The 19,199-nt window shown below is 43.7% G+C and overlaps 1 protein-coding gene across 1 annotated transcript in view; it reads left to right on the top strand.

The window, feature by feature from the left end:
- The first annotated feature begins 9,142 nt into the window (after window positions 1-9,142).
- The window catches only part of LOC134177019 (multidrug resistance-associated protein 1-like), a 17,108-nt gene continuing 7,051 nt past the window's right edge, over window positions 9,143-19,199 (top strand). Inside the window, exons 1-3 of the mRNA XM_062643718.1 lie at window positions 9,143-9,201; window positions 10,564-10,818; window positions 10,879-10,944. Of these exons, the coding sequence (XP_062499702.1) occupies window positions 10,567-10,818; window positions 10,879-10,944 (318 nt within the window). The 5' untranslated portion in view covers window positions 9,143-9,201; window positions 10,564-10,566. The remainder of the gene's footprint in view (window positions 9,202-10,563; window positions 10,819-10,878; window positions 10,945-19,199) is intronic.

Below are 19,199 nucleotides of genomic sequence, written 5' to 3'. Positions count from 1 at the left end.
ATTGTTGCTATAATCGTTTATTCCCAGAGCTGCTCCTAATACTGCCTGCCTTCAGTGGTAATGGAAACATCTGTATGTGCAAAACAAGCTCCAGCAACCTCAGCTATTAACCAAGATTTCACTGCATTTGGTAGATAACCAAAAGAAGGTCCAAACTTGTTGAGATTGTTCTACCATTGTAGCAATGGATCAGATTGCCAGCAGCTGCCGCATCATCAGCATACCAGACTTGTGATTCCCTCTGTTCCAGCCTTGGTAAGAAGAGGAACTATAGCCAAGGCATACATTGGCATGGCCAATGGGTCCCTCTGTGTAGTTCCTCCACTGGACAGGAGAACCTCACCACCCACAAATAGTGACGTTAGTTGTATATACATATCGGCTAGAGTGGGTAGAATGGCAGGGCAATTAACAGAAATATTTGCTAAAGACACTTGGCAATTTAGGTTATTGAATGCATCGGAAGCATCTGCAAGTAGAATTGCTTCTGTCTGTGGATCATCAAAGAGGCTATGCATTGCATGAATGGCCGATTCACAGCCATCTGCCCAACACAAAGCTGTAATGGTCCAGCCACAATCAGAATCCTATACTATCATACGCCAACCCCTGCTTCCGTCTGGATGTTTGTCCACATGTTTGTAACGTGCCAACTGACATGACGCCATTCTCGAATCGTCGCGAAACGCTGTGGCCGGGTTGAGTTCGGCTGTCTGAGACAAACTGTCAAGTCGGATTTTGCCTAGACTGACTCCGACTGCCAGAAATGAGACTTTGTCAGCCTGAAATGAGATGCGTTGGAGTTTGTTTGTTCAATTAGTTGAGTATGCAGATGTGACATGCGATCGCCAGGCATGCCATCAATTCTCTAATTCCCAACTGGTATAGTAGATTGCAAGATGCACCCATTGCAGTCAGAGTTTAAGCCGGCTCACTGGGCCACTTTTGCATGCATGCATGCCTCTATGTGTTATGGAAGGTGCATCTTCTCGGAAGTGGCGTCATTCAGAACAGATCATGCATGACGTTATTTGTAGGTGGGAAGAGTCTGAGATAGCTTGGCAAATAGGTATAAACGTGCAAAGATAGATTGCTACTGCCTATAGGGCGGGGTAGGACTAGTATTGGATTTGATAACGTTCTTACTGTTTCTTATTTGACTTATTGTTTTACATATGCCAATCAGCTGAATTCCAGGATTTTTGTCAAGTGGGATCAGCCTACAGTTCATCAGACTGGCCACACCATTTGGATCAACAAATTCTGTTGATATTCTGCGAGGTAGAGAAGCCAAGGAATTGCAGAGGTCCATGGAAGGGCCTTGAAACTTGGTACAAAGACTCCTCCGATCAGCAGCGTTTAAGCCAGAAGGGCCAGCTGCACCCCTGCATCTCAAAGCCATTCTTTGTATTTCAATACCGTCAATCTGATTGAATAGGACTGCATGAGCAGGAGGAGCTTGAAGATCAGGATGTAGTAATATATTTGAGTGCAAAGGTGCAGCTTCTGGATGTTTTTCTTGTAATATGTCTCTCATCTTGTTACGTGAACTATTCTCAGCACATTGATCCAGCGGTAAAACACCACAACTGGATTCATCCAGAAAGAAATCGCTGTGTTGCTTTGCTATCACCTCTCTTCATACCATTTGCAAACTCATGGAAAACATCAGTTCTTGACCCAAAATGACCACCATGTGCTGGGCTGCTCAAATGTGATTGAATGGTTCTAGCTTCTAAAAGCAAACCAAGAATATCACCTTCTTTCCATGACTTCATTCGTCGACAAGGACAAGTAACATGTTGTTGAGACTTCGATGTCTTGTTTGGCCTTTGTAATAGTAAACATGGCATCTCCATTGCAGCTGTGATAGCAACAGATTCTAAGCTGGAGTCTTTTGCATACACTTGGAATAATCTGGCGAACTCAGAGACAGACCATTTCCCAGCAGTGCTCTATGGCACTGGAAAGAGTGTCTTCTCCAATGAACTACCTTCTGATATGCTTGAGTAATTAGCTCAGAGAAGTGGGCTCCATCTAAAGTTCCCCAAGAAAAGTTAGGTGGTGACACTGGTTTGAAAGAAGGAAGCTGATATACAGGCTCATCAGATTTCTCATTTTGACTCAACTGTTTGCTCATTTGCTGCAGAGAAGTAGAAGTGTAATGAATCTCTTTTTCATTGTCCTTGCTGATTGACAGTGGCAAGTTTTTAGAATTGCAATATTTGGGAGTTGAGTTTCCGCATTCTTTTAGTTCCCTTTGTGAATGCATGGACATGAGATTCTGCTGTACCATTTGAGAAGAGTTTTTTGGAAGATCTATTGTCTGAAGATTGAGATTGGCGTTGATGATGTTGTTGCACTTCCTAGCTTTCTGGCAACACCACCCTGTTGTCTGATTTACTTTTTGGTGGCGAGATACTTTCCAATTGGAACAGTGACCGTGAAGAAGTGTGTTACAGTTGGTACAAGCGACTTCACGTTTAGCACATTTATATCTGGCACAATGACCCGGCCCGTTGTACGAGCAACATTTGTTCATGTTGCAGTCTAGTGACTCCCAAGTGCGAAAGGTGACAGAAACAAGTTGACAGTAAATTTGCAACCAAGAAGCCGCATAAACGGTAGAGCAAATTCAACCGCCATCCAACATCCCGGCATTAGTTATTAATTTATTATGTCGTCATTACTCTCTACGTGGGCTAAGTGGGTCTTTACCCTCAACTGGGCTTCCACCAACCTGGCAGGTAAGTCCCAGAGAGGTACATGTTTCCATGTAATTCATACGGTGCTAGTAGTAACTGGCTTATCGATTATTGATTGCATGTGCTACAAGGATTTTGCCAGCTCTGAACAGCACACCCAGTAGATATCAATGACTACCAGGGAAGCACTGATCCTTATTGCCAACGATCCTCAAGCCAGATCACAGAAACCTTATCGACCGAAACAAGTCTACTCTCACAGACATAGCCAACTGGACAGTAGGAAAGAACCAACAGACTTGTTTTATTATATTGTTGTCGCCACCCGGGATTGAACCCAGGCCATCATGGTTAGAGAACCAGAACTCTAACTACTAGGCTATATATTATGTCGTGCTCAACCAGATCAGTCTGGTTCATAAGGTCCCTTGTAAGCACTGGAGGCAACTCTGCCTCAGAGGTGCTTAGACCATCATGGCTAGCTGTCTAGACAGAAGACCTGAGTTTACGTAGGATCTGACTGGATCCAAGAAGCACTGCTTTCTGTAAGTGCTGCAGGTTGTGATGACCTGGAATAATGTCCAGCCACAGTGCAATATCTGCGTGCAATGTACCCAATGCTCCCCACACCACTGGAACAACCCATTGTCCAACACTGCCACACGCGACTTACCTCCACTTGCAAGTTACTGTATTTTGTCAACTTCTCAGCCTGTTTCTTGGCGACGTTACCATCAGCAGGACAGCTGATATCAATAACAAGACAACTGTTTGTCTTTTTATTTCTGAAACAGATGTCAGGACAATTGGCACCGATCTTCCTAACAGTAGGAATGGTTGTATTCCACATCATAGTGATGTCGTCTGTTTCCACAAGCCTATCTGGATGATGCTGGTACCATCTGCTCTTCACTGGAACCCCAAAATGACAACAAATATCCCAGTGGATAAGGAGGTCACCTGATTATGTCGATCAGTGTAGTCCATCGGTGCCAAAGCACTAAAGCCTGCCACAATGTGGTCAACTGTTTCTAGTCCTACATTGCACAAGTGGCAAGTGGGACTGACATTTTGATGCAGAATGTTACGCTCATAATACCGAGTCCGAAGAGCTTGGTCTTGAGCAGCAAAACCAGTCCCTCAGTTGCAGCACAAAGATTTGATGATTTCAGTCATCTGCAGGTCTCTTTCATGTCTACAGGTGGTTTCTCAGTGAGGTGGCAATACTGACATGCATAGGTTTTCTGCTCCAGGACTGTACACAAAGAGAACTGCTGCACATACGGAATTGTTTGCATCTTTTTGAAGTGCTTGCTCGAAAACACCATGAGACAAGACTGTCCCACTTCCATGCAGGTTCTGCGACTTGTTGTTTTTAGAGAGACTCCCCTGCAGCTGTGCAGTAAACTGACGGGCCATGCATTGGATTGAATGAGAGGACCTCCCAGTATCACACTCCTGTACCATTGGCATGAAGACATCAGAGCTGCTAGGAAGGAACAGTCCATCGCCACAATAAAAGACTGACTCTTTGACTCGATCTGTCGTAACCTTCGACTGCCTTCATTGCACAGAGCATACAGCCGGTCAACGTCTGGTGCAGTATGGTAGACACCGAGCATAGAGAGAAGTTTCCTGGTCCGTCGATCAAGCTGCTGCAGGCCTGTGGTCCTCCAGTGAATGAGACCAAAACCTTAAGTGAGAACATGCAGTGCAAATTCGTTGATGGCCAGAATCTTGTTCCAACCATACAACTTAGTCTGGAGAACCATCTTTACTTTACGAAAGTACTCACGACGGAGCGTCTCCCACATAGTGCTGTGCTTGCTGGATACCGTTACTCTCGTCCACACCCAATACTTGTAGATTTGACTCAGTTCTAGACAGTTGATTGTGTTCAATTTTCCTACCGTTACCCCAGAATTGTGTCCAGAGAGCTTGCCGTTGGCAAAGTGTGCGATAGCACACTTGTCCAGATCAAACTTCATCTGGGTCATCAGAGAATGTATGAACTGTGTGCCTTTGAGATGATCAGGATTTCTGGCATACGACTTCAGATGATCCATGTAAAGTAGATGACTGACAAGCTGAAGTTTGGCAGTCTTACTACGCCCAGTGCTCATCCAGTAGCTGTAACCAGTTCTGCGTAACTCCACTCTGAGAGGATTAAGAGCCATATAGAAGAGAAGAGGAGATGGAGAATCACTTTAGATAATGCCTTGTCTGATCCTTGATGGCACCGTTCTCGTGGGAAAGTACCATCGATGTCTTTCAACTCTTCATCACACATGACAGGAATCTGCGCAACTCTGGACTAATCTAATGCAGCTGAAGACAGCTGAGTAAACAGCTGTGTGGCATGCTGTCATAGGCTTTCTGGTAGTCCACCCCAGCCATGCTCAAGCTCCTGTGCCTGGTCCTACAGTCCTCGGTAAGCAGTTTGTTAATCAACAGCTGATCCTTTGCACAAAAGAACTTTGCTGACAACCTTCTGCTTTGATGCCATGAGGTTTTCCTGAACTAAATGCCTTGCAATCTTCTGTCTGACGACTGATGTGAGGGTCTTGTAGAAGACAGATAGACACGTGATAGGCCGGTAATCTTTGACCTGGTCAGTCTTGTCATTCTTAGGTATCAGGGTGGTTGCTTCCTCTAACTAGTCGGCACAGATTCTGGGTCCTGAAACAGGAGATTGTAGTTATGAATCAAGTCACCGTGAAGACACATGATGTGCTTGACCCAGAGACCGTAAACCTGATCAGGTCCAAGAGATTTCAGTTCCCTTATAATATATTATCGTGCTCAACCAGATCAGTCTGAATCCAAAGTGTCATCTACGGATAGGTTATCACCACTATATCTTGCAGATGAGCTTAGGAGACATCGCTTCTGGTCTACCAAACACTGCTCAGAGACGTCAGTCAGAGAAGGATTTTGCTCACACCACAGCTGATGCATGGGTTTTCTGAGAGCAGAGAACTTGCATGACAACCGCACGTGGTAATAACAAACATCACTTTCCTATTCATTTGTTGCATCCATTTCCGTTGTCTTGTTGCATTGCCGCTCCTGTTAGCCAAAACACAAGATTCGCTAGGAATGGTGGGCATCACAGTAGTCTCATCAGCGGGATTTGAAGCCAAATTCAAATCAGACGCTGCACGAGAGATGGTTCGACCAGTCGCCCTACGCCCGGAACTATTCCTGGTCTTCCGAACAGCTCCAGTGATTCCAGAAGCCGACTTTTTTAGCCCTGTCCTGGTTTCCCGACAAGGAACGCGCTCCTCAGCTATCTCTGAGACGAAAGATACAGCTAGATGTCCATCTTCTATCAATATCCGGGACATGTGTCGTTATCCTCCTCCATAATGGGCAACTGGGGTCTTTACCCCCATGTGGGATCCCACCAACCCGGCAGGTGAGCCCAGCAGAGTACATGTTTCTGTGTAGTCCACACAGCGATCAATGACTAGCCAATTCGATATAGATTGCAGGCATTACAGTGACTGCAAACTCGATACAGCATGCCTAGTGGATATCAATGACTACCAGGAAAGCACTGAATGTCATTGTCAAAGGACCATTTGCCAGACCACAGAAAAAACTCCCCGACGACTGAAATGAGTCATAGTCTCATGGATAGCTGGAGAAACATGAGCAAGAAAGACAGACAAGTTTCATAATTTACTGTCGTCACTGGGGTTTGAACCCCAAACCATGGAGTGGTAGCCATTGTCGCTAACCACTAAGCCACGGCGGTGACTATATGTGTGTTGCTTATTATTGTTATGTGTCGTGCTCAACCAGATCAGTCTGGTTTGTTATTATTATGTTGTGCTCAACCAGATCAGTCTGGTTTGTAAAGTCTATTACAAGTACCGGAAGCAAACCCTGCTTCAGAAGTACTTAGACCATCACGGCTGTCTAGAAAGAAGACACGACTTTACGAAGGATCCGAGTAGATCCCAGAAGCACTGTTTTCTGTAAGTGCTGCAGGTTGTGATGACCTGGAATAATGTCCAGCCACCGTGCAATACCTGCGTGCACTGTGCCCAAAGCTCCCAAGACCACCGGAACCACCAGTGTTCGACAATGCCACATGCGGCTTATCTCCACTCGCAAGTCGCTGTACTTCGCCAACTTCTCAGCATGTTTCTTGCCAATGTTGCCATCAGCAGGACAGCTGACATCAATAAGAAGACAAGTGTTTGTCTTCCTATTTCTGAGACAGATGTCTGGACGATTGGCTTTGATCTTCCTGGCAGTGGGGATGGTGGTATCCCACATCATAGTAATGTCATCCGTCTCCACAAGCCTATCAGGATGATGCCGGTACCATCTGCTCTCCACTGGAACCCCAAAATGGCGACAAACGTCCCAGTGAATGATGGATGCCACCTGATTGTGTTGATCAGTGTAGTCCGTCGGTGCCAAAGCACTACAGCCTGCCACAATGTGGTCGACTGTTTCCAGGCCTACACTGCACATGCGGCAAGTAGGACTGACATCACGATGTAGAATCTTGCGCTCATAGTACCGAGTCCGAAGAGCTTGGTCTTGAGCAGCAACAACCAGTCCCTCAGTTGCAGCAGGAAGATTTGCTGCCTTTAGCCATCCGTAGGTCTCTTTCATGTTCACAGGCGGTTGCTCAGTGAGACGACGATACTGCTCGTGCATAGGCTTCCCGCTCCAGGATCGCACACGAAGAGAACTGCAACACGTACGGTAATGTCTCGCATCTGTTTTAGGCGCTTGCTCGAAGCCACCTTCAACCGAGATGGATGCATTCCTGTGTAAGTTCTGCGACTTGTTGTCCAAAGCAAGACTCCTCCGCAGCTGTGCAGTAAACCGACAAGCCATGCGCTTGATCGAGTGTAAAGATTTTCCAGAGTCACACTCCCGTATCATCTGCATGAAAGGATCAGAACTGTCAGCAAGGTAACAGTTCAGCCTTACAATACAAGATTGATATGTCGACTCAATCTGTTGTAACCCCCTACCCCCATCACTGCAAGGAGCGTACAGTCGGTCAACGTCTGCAGCAGGATGGTGGACACCGTGCATAGAGAGAAGCTTTCTGGTCCGTCGATCGAGCTGCTGCAGGTCCGTGCACCCCCAATGAATGACGCCAAAACCGTAAGTGAGAACGGGTAGTGCAAACCCATTGATGGCTAGAATTTTGTTCCGACCATACAACTCAGTCCGGAGAACCACCTTCACTCTGCGCAAGTACTCGCGACGGAGTCTCTCCCGCATCATGCTGTGCTGAATACTGTTACTCTCATCTACACCCAAGTACTTGTAGATTATTATTATTATTATTATTATTATTATTATTATTGTGTCGTGCTCAACCAGATCAGTCTGGTTTGTAAAGTCTATTACAGGTACCGGAAGCAAACCCTGCTTCAGAAGTACTTAGACCATCACGGCTGTCTAGAAAGAAGACATGACTTTACGAAGGATCCGAGTAGATCCCAGAAGCACTGTCTTCTGTAAGTGCTGCAGGTTGTGATGACCTGGAATAATGTCCAGCCACCGTGCAATACCTGCGTGCACTGTGCCCAAAGCTCCCAAGACCACCGAAACCACCAGTGTTCAACAATGCCACATGCGGCTTATCTCCACTCGCAAGTCGCTGTACTTTGCCAACTTCTCAGCATGTTTCTTGCCAATGTTGCCATCAGCAGGACAGCTGATATCAATAAGAATACCAGTGTTTGTCTTCCTATTTCTGAGACAGATGTCTGGACAATTGGCTTTTATCCTTCTGGCAGTGGGGATGGTGGTATCCCACATCATAGTAATGTCATCCGTCTCCACAAGCCTATCAGGATGATGCCGGTACCATCTGCTCTTCACTGGAACCCCAAAATGGCGACCAACATTTCAGTGAATGATGGATGCCACCTGATTGTGTCGATCAGTGTAGTCTATTGGTGTCAAAGCACTACAGCCTGCCACAATGTGGTTGACTGTTTCCAGGCCTACACTGCACATGCGGCAAGTAGGTACAATTGCACGTAAGTAGAGTGGTTATTCTTTTTGTAATTAATTGAAAATGTGGGCAAGAAAGGAATGATGCTACATTTTGGAACTTTGGAAGGAGCAGTTTCACTAGAAGATGGACAGTTTGTGTAATTATTGCTTTGATTGGCAATGGAAGTGTCCAAAGTCAGGTTTAGTTCATGCTCCCTGTAATTGTCAGTTGCAGTTTCGTACTCTTGCCTATGCCATATGTTTTTATCATTCATTGACTTTAGAGTAGATCTAATTTGAAACTGCTATGCATAAAGTGAATAGTTGCATATGATGTTGGATATTGTTTTGTTTCATAATCTACACGTGTGAAGATGATGAGTTAATTAAGGGAACACTTAACTGTACAGTAGTCATGCAGACAAATTGTAAAGTTTCAGATGTTATATGGTTTTTGCAGAATGCCGCATAAGAAATTTTGGCAGGAATTTACTTTGGCAGATTCTTGGATTTTCCAGTGAGTGCCAATATATAATCCGCCATTTTGTGAGATATTGTGACGTCATCACTCACGTGCATCAGGCATCAAGGCAATGTGGCGGGTATATCACGCGGGTGAGGCCAAAAGATGGTAATTACTGATTGCCATCTGTTGTGCTTACCCTGTCTAGCAGGGAGGTTAAACATGAGAATGAGGCCATGAAGCTATCGATGAAGTAGGAGGAGTTATGTGAGTTATATTCTTTGCCCTGACACGCCAATTTTTCAACAATACAATAAGTTGGAGACCAGTAAGTTAGGGAAATATAATGGTCACGAACGCAGCTGTCAATCGCAAACTCCTCCATGATGCTGTCACTTAACTACTGGGTGGGGAATATCGTAGATATATATCAATTACCAAAAAACAATGTTTAACCACCAAACTAAAATCCGCCTATATATGCTTTTTCCGTCAATTTCTTAGCAAGCTGCCAAAGTAGATTCCCGCCTATGATTCATCTTATACGGTAGAAAATATGAGGAAGGTTTAGCGATAAGGAAATTGCATAACAATCACGTTGTGGCCATAGACAGCCAATATGTCCAGTAGTATGGAATGTAGAGGAGGATGTATTAATGTTGTATTGGTACGAGTCCAAAGCGTTAGAAGTGCGTGCTACTAAGAGTCTGAAGCAAACTCAACTCTGTATGCCATCATAATATTATTGAATGAATCTTTGGTATTATTAGAAATGGACTCAACTGTCTTTATGTTATTAGTCTAACACAAAAGTTTGTAAACTATCAGTTGATTGGTCTAACTGTTACCGGGAATTTCCAAGACAGTGCCCAAGGCCGCAATATGGAAAAGGGATTTTTATGGAAGAAATCCGTTCCCAATAAGCGCCTGGGCGCTTCATAGGAAACTATGGAAATTGGCAAAAAAGTAACTTAAGTACATGTACCGCAGAGTAGGCTAGTGTGAGGCCCATCCTGCATACTTAGTCTTTATTACAAACTTAGGAATACGACCAGATCCTACTGCTCTTCTACGCTTGTTGTCGGGTGTTTCCGAATTCTTTTGCAATCTTCTGATGAAGCTCAACTTCTGTTCCACACTAAGACCGCTGTCTGGTTGCCATACCGTGACGTACGTTGTAGTGCATATAGTAACGCACGTTACTAAACTACAACCTCGGAATGCGTGGTTGAATTGTGCACCACAATCTTGATTCTCATTAACGGCCCATGGGTTGTAAATAAGAACATGGGCGATCTTTTGGCTGGGCGCTGTTTCGGTAATTCCCAGTGGCATGATGCTTAGCTATGCAAAGTGCATGGGGTTTATTTTTGAATTGTCACTGTAGTCTTGAAGGTCATGATTGTGTGTTTCTAGGCTATGAGGCTGAGTAACTATGCCAGAAAAGATTCGACAACTGGAGAAATTGTTAATCTGATGGCAGTGGATGCACAGCGTTTTATGGACTTGATGATGTATTTTCACATGATTTGGTCATCACCACTACAAATTATATTGGCTGTATTCTTTCTCTGGCAAACTATGGGCCCATCTGTACTAGCTGGTGTTGGTGTCATGATTTTGCTGATACCTGTTAATGCTGTAATGGCATTTATAACACGGAAGTTGCAAGTAACTTTACAAGTTTATTTGTTTGAGTGAACCTTTCGTGTACAATACTGCTTTTATTAGGTAAAACAAATGAGATTGAAAGACAAGAGAATTAAAATTATCAATGAAGTTCTTAGTGGCATCAAGGTAGCTTGCAGAGTGTATTGTGGGTACAGTTAGTCTGTTATTTTCAGTGTGCCTCATGTTGATATAAATGTGCATATCTTTGTTTTGTATGGCACATTAACATCAACAAACATGCACTGTTTAATGAAATGATAGATTTGATTACTTGTTGTAAGGCATTGGTTCTTGTCTTTTTGATAAAGTGGAACCTGGGTTTGTGACCAATTGATAAATGTGGGCACCTCTACATTGCAGACAGTTGGCAATGTTTCCTTGAAGATTCAATACATTTACATGCATTCTGAACCTGACCAAAGTGGGCACCTGTCAATTACAAATAGTAGACATGTTTTTATAGCGCAAGGATGCATTTTTACCTGTGGTCATCTGTGATGGCGACATAGCATGTGTCAAAGCATGTAAACCATGCTAGCAAGCATGTGCCTAAAACAGTGACATCTGAACTTGTCGCATAGCCTTTAGCACGTCTACAGTACAGTGTACCGGTACTGTACTGTTTGAGCATGTGTGCGAGCAAAGTGCAGAACAAAAAAGACTCAAAGACAAAGTTTGGAGAGTTGAGTTGCCACTTGAAATGTAAATAGTTGTCATAAAAGCCTCTGAGTTGGGCGTAGTCAGCACATGTTTCAAGTGACTTGCGTCCACTCTCACAGCTACAACTGATAATCTATTCATGTACTGATTAGATAAGGGTTCTTTGCATTAGTGTATTAGTATTGCCGCAGTGTTGCATATGGGAACTATGTATGTATGGCAGCATCAATGAATGCCAACCTGGCAATTGAAACCACCTCAGAATTGAGGACATTTGGGGGCAGGGCAGTCCACTGAGTTGTTGTAATTCACAGGTTTCTCTGTAGTTCCAAGTAAAGCTGCTTATTGTGCTGGCCTGATGATTTGGTCTGTTTACAACAAGTGTCTTTCTAGTTACCCAAGGCCTGGATATCCGGGCTAAGGGTGCGATCAACCGTATTTATACTCGATTAGCGCAGATGCAACGAAGCTATTCCGACCAATAGATGAGAAGTGGTGTCATTACTGACCAATATGTGAACGTTTTAAGTCTCTACCTCACTCTTTTTGGTAGCTGCTAACGAGAACTCAGCCATCGGGAGTCCATCCTGTACATAGTGTTTATTCCTTTGTTTTACGAGTTTAGCACATAGAAACAACACCTGTAGTCTACATTTGTAAGTGCATGTTTTCCCACCAACAACCAGGCATCTAGAGAGCTAAAGTGCTGATTCAGGCGTCATGCTTGCGGTACGTGTAGCTGTACCTGACTTGTAACACTTTGCTTGTTCCAGTGTTTCTGCATAGTGATTCTGCAGTCTGACAGCTTGAATTTTCAGTGTGTGTGGCTGAGTGGGCGTGGTGTTGTAAAAATCACTAGTGTCGTCTTCAACAGAAAATTTGTTAACCCACGGGAGTTTGCGAAGGGGAACGTGCATTGTCCGTGACAGCGGGTCTGTTTGTCAGATGAAGTGACTGACCTGTAAGTACGCTAGTGCGTCTCTTTTGTTACAGTATCGAAGTCAGAGCGAACAGAGACGCCTACTCTACATTTGCACATGCATGTTCTCCCACATTAGTGTTTTGTTTTGGCTCTGGCTGATCTGGGGTCACCTCATTATGACAACTTGTGCCTATTTAGCTGTAGGCCTAAATGATTACAGTTAAACGGTGATAGCTGTGTAAATATGATAGGTGTAGCCACCACGTGGGGGATGTTCAGTGGTGTCAAATTTATGAGTGTTTGTGCTTCCTGATCTTCAGCTGCCTTGCCTACACTGTACACATGTCTTAGCATGTGGTGTGCATGTACACCCGCCGAGGGTTTAGCACTGTAGTGCTTCTCTATTCATTAAGATGTTTAACCCTGGTTGCATGTGCTAGGATAATTATTGTAGTCGTCTTACCGGAAATGGCAACCGACTCGACAGAAACAACTCGACAGAAACAACTCGACGGAAACGACTTGATGACTTGACGGAAACGACCATGTAAACAACTTTGGAATGCATGGCATGCATTCACTGTTATTGCTTGTGTAATCTTGACATATGCTTGTTGCAGCTTGTGTAATCTCGACATATTATATATATAGTATACGTGTAGTCACACAGGAGACTTTTGAGCATACGTTGAAGGTCATAGCAACAGACAATAGGTGTACCTGTGACAAAACGACACAAGTTAGTTAGGCAGCCTCACTGAAGTGATTTATCGTTTGATGATAAGACTGCCTGTCCCTTCTCAGCGGCTCGCCACCTGTCTAAACAAGTATTGGAATGCATGGGTCTGGTGACGTGCACGTGGTACTAATTTGTGCATGCTTGCCAGTAGGTGCTTGCCAGTACATGTGCAGCAACTGTTTGGTCTTGTTTTGATTGGAGTACGTACCTGTGCCTCACTGTTGAGGCTAAAGTCGATCGTTCGGCGTTCTACTGGAAATTGCAACCAACCAATATAAACACTCTAACACTGAAGACATGAACTACCACACGCATGATATAAAGACGCAATTACTCTAGTTTGTGACGTAATTAATTACACAGAAACAATTTTATGGCACACCCGTGTGCTTCTAACCAAACATGGTTACTACCAAAGTACCCCAAACTAGAAAGGGGTGAATTTTTCGGTGCCTAGGGTTTAGCACTTTAGTGCTCCTTTTAGTTTAGACAGTTATCTGAATGTGCAGAAGTTGTCTATAAGTATTTTTTGAAATGTAAAATCTTACAGACAGTGGAAACAATGACTTTTTCTCTGTACACTGTACAAGTAATCAATTTGCCCTACAAAGTGGTTATTTAACCATGATTGGCTACTTTGTTACATACGTTATTTTGCCGGCAATCTGTTGATTGGACCATAATCATTGACGTCATGAACTCATTATATGCATGACAAATGAGAAAGTGATTCATGTAATTTCCGCGATTTGATGACTTTGGGTAACTTCTATACCGTGCCAATTGGTCTAAATGGTGGCTCTAGGGCAACAGGGAGTGAAGCGGCTGTTGGGTGAGAGCACTGAGTCGACAGTATACTGTTCACTACCCTAGCCAGCAACGGGAGTTGAGACAAATTTGTAGGGGCAGTAGCGCTGGCTCCTACAGTCGGTGGAAGGAGCAGTTGGCAGCTGGTGTTATGTATAGTTTGAGATTATTCGAATATTCTTGTTTGTTGTACAGTACATGCGATGAGTTCATGATATAGATGGTCCAATCAGCTGCGACTGCCGGCAAAATAGCATATGTAACAAAGTAGGCGGTCATGGCTTTAACTGTGGAGTTACTGTAAACGTTTAAATTTTTGCGGATTTAAATTTTTGCATTTTTTCCATCATGGACCATTTCACGGGGTAAAATTTTCACGGTTTAATGCATGTCACGTGGTTTCCATCCATCATGTGTTCTACACCGTATGGCGCTGCTGAATTGGCTACACAAAGCTAGCCTCAGATGCAGTGTGGATTGCAGTCCCATGGTAGTGATGGCAGCGCATTGGGCTGCAATCCACATTGCATCTGGGGCGAGGCTAACGCAAAGCGGGGGATCGTAGGTAGAGAGAAGACCGTGTCTTTCGCAACCTTCTGACGATGTTCCCGGTCTTCCTTCTAAGATAGTTAAGGCAGCAAACGATTGTGTGTCGATTCCAGAAAGTCCCCTAAGAGGGCTGACCGCAAGCGGAAACGAGAGAGTGAATACAATACAATGTCACGTGAGGCGGGCCACACGTTTGTAAATTTTGTGTGGTGTTTATATTTGCGGAAAATGTGTCAACTGCAAAAAGCGGAAATTGTAACCACGCGAAAATTTCCACTTTTACAGTACTGTGGTGCTAGGATTTTGATACACCTCCTGTGAGAAAGGGGTCGCAAGGTATGTACAGGGTACAGCAATGCACTTGTGGCAGTCACCTCATTATTTCAACCACGTTTGTCTCACTTGTTTCAGGTGGAGACACACACACATGCCTGGAATTCCTGGAATTCTGCCAATACCCACTATGGGCTTTGGCATCACAGAAGAATTTTTCATCAGGAAGTGCGGTCATTTGCTTGTGACAGGTCAAAATTCACCAGGTCTCGTCGTGCAGTATCAACCCACCTGTTCTTTGGACCATGCTGAGGATGTTTCATATTATGTAACTTTCTTCTCAGCAACAACTTTGTGAACGAGAGACGTTTATCCATTTTAAGTGACCAAGCCACTGTAATCTTTGATGTTGAATTTGACGTTCAATTGGTTCTTCCTTGACACATTTCAAGTTGATGGTATTTCTTATATTTTGTTCAGTTTTGTTACATCCAAGATAGATCTAATACAGCGCATATGAAAGTGGTCAGTCTTCGAATATCTACTTGGGTGATTGCCCAAGTCTCACAACCATATAATAAAGCCGGCATCACTAGTGATCTAGTGACTCGCAGTTGTGTTCTTGCTAAATCCTTGGTTTGTGAAAACTCTATGTTTCCCAGAAAAGTGTCCTGCTAGCTTTCTGAATACGTTCAACAACCTCTGTGTGACAATCCCCAGACTTAGTCACAATGCTGCCCAGATGTCAAAATTCAGAAACATTCACCAGAACACGACCAGCTATCAAGATGTTTGCTTCTTCAACACCAATGCTCAAGATTTTAGTTTTTCCAGTGTTGATCCTCATACCCCATTTCATCCAAGCATCATGGAAAGCAACCACCATTTGTTGCAACTCACTATTTGATGTACCTATTAGAGCCAAATTATTAGCATAGATGGGAGCTTTCATCTTATGTGTCCTTTCAGGTTTTACTGGATAGTAGTTCCCGAATAGGCCACCATCTGTTCTGTAAGAAATCTCAATGCTACCACCGTTGACCTTGTCCAGAGTCCCACGCATTATTCTGTCCATAAGCATATTGAACAAGATTGGAGACAAGACACACACTTGACGGACACCTGTGGTTACTTCAAACCTTCATGAGATTTCCCCCTATTTCGTACAACACAACCTACACTATCGTGCAAATCAACAATCAATCTAACTACTTCATCTTCTATACCAGAATATTTGAGAGTGTTAATGAGAGTGTGTCTTGGTACAGAGTTGAATGCTTCTGAGAGGTCAGCAAAACAAATATGTAAGTTGGATCTGTGCTCTAAAGCCTTCTTAATGACTTGTCGCATTGCCCAAATCTGGTCAATTGTTTCCTTTTGAGGTCAAAACTGCATTGCTCTTCCAAAAGCTAAGATTTTATCACTGGTCTTAAACCTAACAAAACGTTGGCAAGGACTTTCCCAGGAATACTGAGTAATGATATCCCACGATAGTTATCACATACAAGACGGTCATTCTTTTTAATAGTGGAATCAGAATTGAATCTTTCCATTCTTGAGGAAATTTACCAGTCTTCCAGATCAAATGAATCTCAATTAGCCAGTAAACAAGTTTATGTGGTCCTGCTTTGAGAAACTCTGCTGCTCTTCCGTCCTGACCTGTTGCCTTACCATTCTTCAACTTTCTAATGCCCTCTATAATTTCTTCATTATTGAGTGGAAGGCCAGGAACTGAACAAGGAGAAGCAGCAGTGTCCAAGGTCACTGGACGTGTCACATTCAACACTGACTCAAAGTGGCGTTGCCAACAAGCTAATTGATCTTCAGTTGTCAACAATTTATGACCATGTTCATCTAAGATCACATCAGGGGCTGCACCGACACCTTATCAAACTTCCTGAGTTTCCTAAAGAACTCGCCATGCTTGTGTTATTTACAATCAGTTTCTAAGTTTCTCTTTCCCGATTTAGCCATTCCTGCCTGTCTTTTCTTACAGCGTTTTTTACCATTTTGTGCAATTCAGTATATTTAGCATGTGATTCTTGTTTATCCTGAGAATGCATCCAATGGGTGTGAGCAATGCGCTTCTTATCAATCAAATCCAAAGTTTGCTCAGAAATCCAATTGTTTTTTGTCCCCCCCCCACACACACACTTGTACACCAACACACACACACTTGTACACCAACACACACACACACACACACACACACACACACACACACACACACACACACACACACACACACACACACACTTCACTTCACGCTGCGTTCATTCCAATGAGAAGCGATGCAGGCCAAAGTCACCATAGGCTATATCGGAGGAGTGGATGTTCTCTGACAGCAGAAATGCTCGTGGTTGTGGAGGCCTTGTTGGCGGAATGTTTGGTGACAGTACTGACATTGACTAGTCAGGGACTGACCACGTTTCTGTCTCTGGTGGTTTACAAGGCCAGCATGATTTACAGCAGTAAAACCACAACCATCAGAGCTGCAGTGTAAAGCAAACTCTGATGCTGTTTGCCTTGCTTCACGGATTTTGGGGATTTTGTCATGCAACCTCCTTGTTGGTAATCCCCGGATACTGGGTTAAGGCCCTGCTAATGGCACGACGTGGGTCAATTGGGTTGGCGTCCCAATATGTTTCGTGTTCATTTTGTGATGAACAGAAAACAGCAGCCTTCAAAACCAAGCTCTCGCTCTCTCTCTCTCACACACACACACATGCATGCATGCATGTACACACACACACATACACATGCATGCATGCATGTACACACACACATACACATGCATGCATGCATGTACACACACACACACACACACATACACATGCATGCATGCATGTACACACACACACACACACACACACACACACACACACACACACACACACACACACACACACACACACACACACACACACACACACACACACACACAAACACGCGTGTGCATGCACACACTCACACACACACAAACACGCGTGTGCATGCACACACTCACACACACACGCACGCACGCGCGTTGATTCGGTAATGCACCATATGAGCAGCACTAAAATGTCTGACTGATACTGGTATTGAAATGTACATTAAATGGTACTAAAGGTACATGCTTTCAAGTAGCATTAAATAGTGCTTTCAAGTAGTATTAAATAGCTATCAGATGTCGACAATCCAAACTGCCAGTCAATGTGTCCAGCCCCCTCTCACACTCGTGGCTCTGACTAATTAGATTTAAGGTGGATAAACGCTTTGTAACCTAAGTTAGCGTCTAGGGTTTGGGGAAATGTACACTCCAATGTTACTAGTAAGTGGACAGGAATTGCGGAAGTAGTAGATGAGTTATCTGAACGCTCAGGACTTTTGGGATGTGCTACCTATTGTGTTGGAAGAAAAGAAAGAGATATTCCAGGGAGAATTATGAATGTTTGCACAGAACCTGTAGTGATACATAAAGGACAGAGTTTGGCGGAATTCACAGAAGCAACTGTGTTGGATGGGGTGGATTGAACACCAGCTGGAAAGAGTACCAACATTTACAACCCAATTGTTGAAATACATCTCAGTGAGTCATTGAACTCTGATGAGAAACAACAATTTGGAGAACCTTCTAAAACATCATTGGGACGTGTTTGCCTATCTAGGCAATGGAGGTTATTTAGTGGACGTTGAGTGTAGAGACTGCTGCCCTCAACATCTACTTACAAAATGGAAAGCTGAAGATGAGGTGAGATGATTACAGCGAGAGGGATCATTCAACCATCTACTTCTGGATATGTGGCACCTATATGTTCAGCTAGAAAGAGTGACGGGAGTCTTTGTTTATGCATAGACTATAGACAGTTAAATGCTAGAACTAAAGACACGGCAGTACCAACAGGGAACCTTCAAGAGATGATTGAGTCATTATCAGGAGCAAAATATTTAGCATTCTGGACTTGGCACGTTGATAGTTTTAGGTGACAATTGCAGAAAGGGATAAGAAAAAGACAGCATTCTGGACACCTTCAGGTTTGTACAAATTTAACAGCATGCCCTTTGGGTTGAAGGGGCCCCAGCAATGTTTGTCGAATGATGGCATTAGTTTTGGGACACTCAACTGGATGATCTTTGTATAGTCTCAGATACATTCCAATCACATTTGGATCGGTTGGAACAAGCAGTTACAACAAACACGGACTTTGACTTAATGCTAAGAAATGCCAATTTGCTACAATTCAGGCAATATTCAGTGGATTTTATTTTAGCGTGGATAGAATTAATCCTGAGCTAGGGAAGGTTGCTGCTATTGAAAGAAGACCTACACCTACAACTGTAAAGGAGCTAAAGGTTTTCTTGGGCATCAGTGGTTTATCATCGATGTATTCCATAGTATGCTACAATTGCAGCATTTTTGACATCTATGTTAGCCAGGAACAGAAATTT

Source organism: Corticium candelabrum, chromosome 3, assembly GCF_963422355.1.
Source record: "Corticium candelabrum chromosome 3, ooCorCand1.1, whole genome shotgun sequence".
Lineage (NCBI taxonomy): Eukaryota > Metazoa > Porifera > Homoscleromorpha > Homosclerophorida > Plakinidae > Corticium > Corticium candelabrum.
Note: the sequence above shows the minus strand (reverse complement) of the source record. Positions and strands in the feature narration are given on the sequence as shown.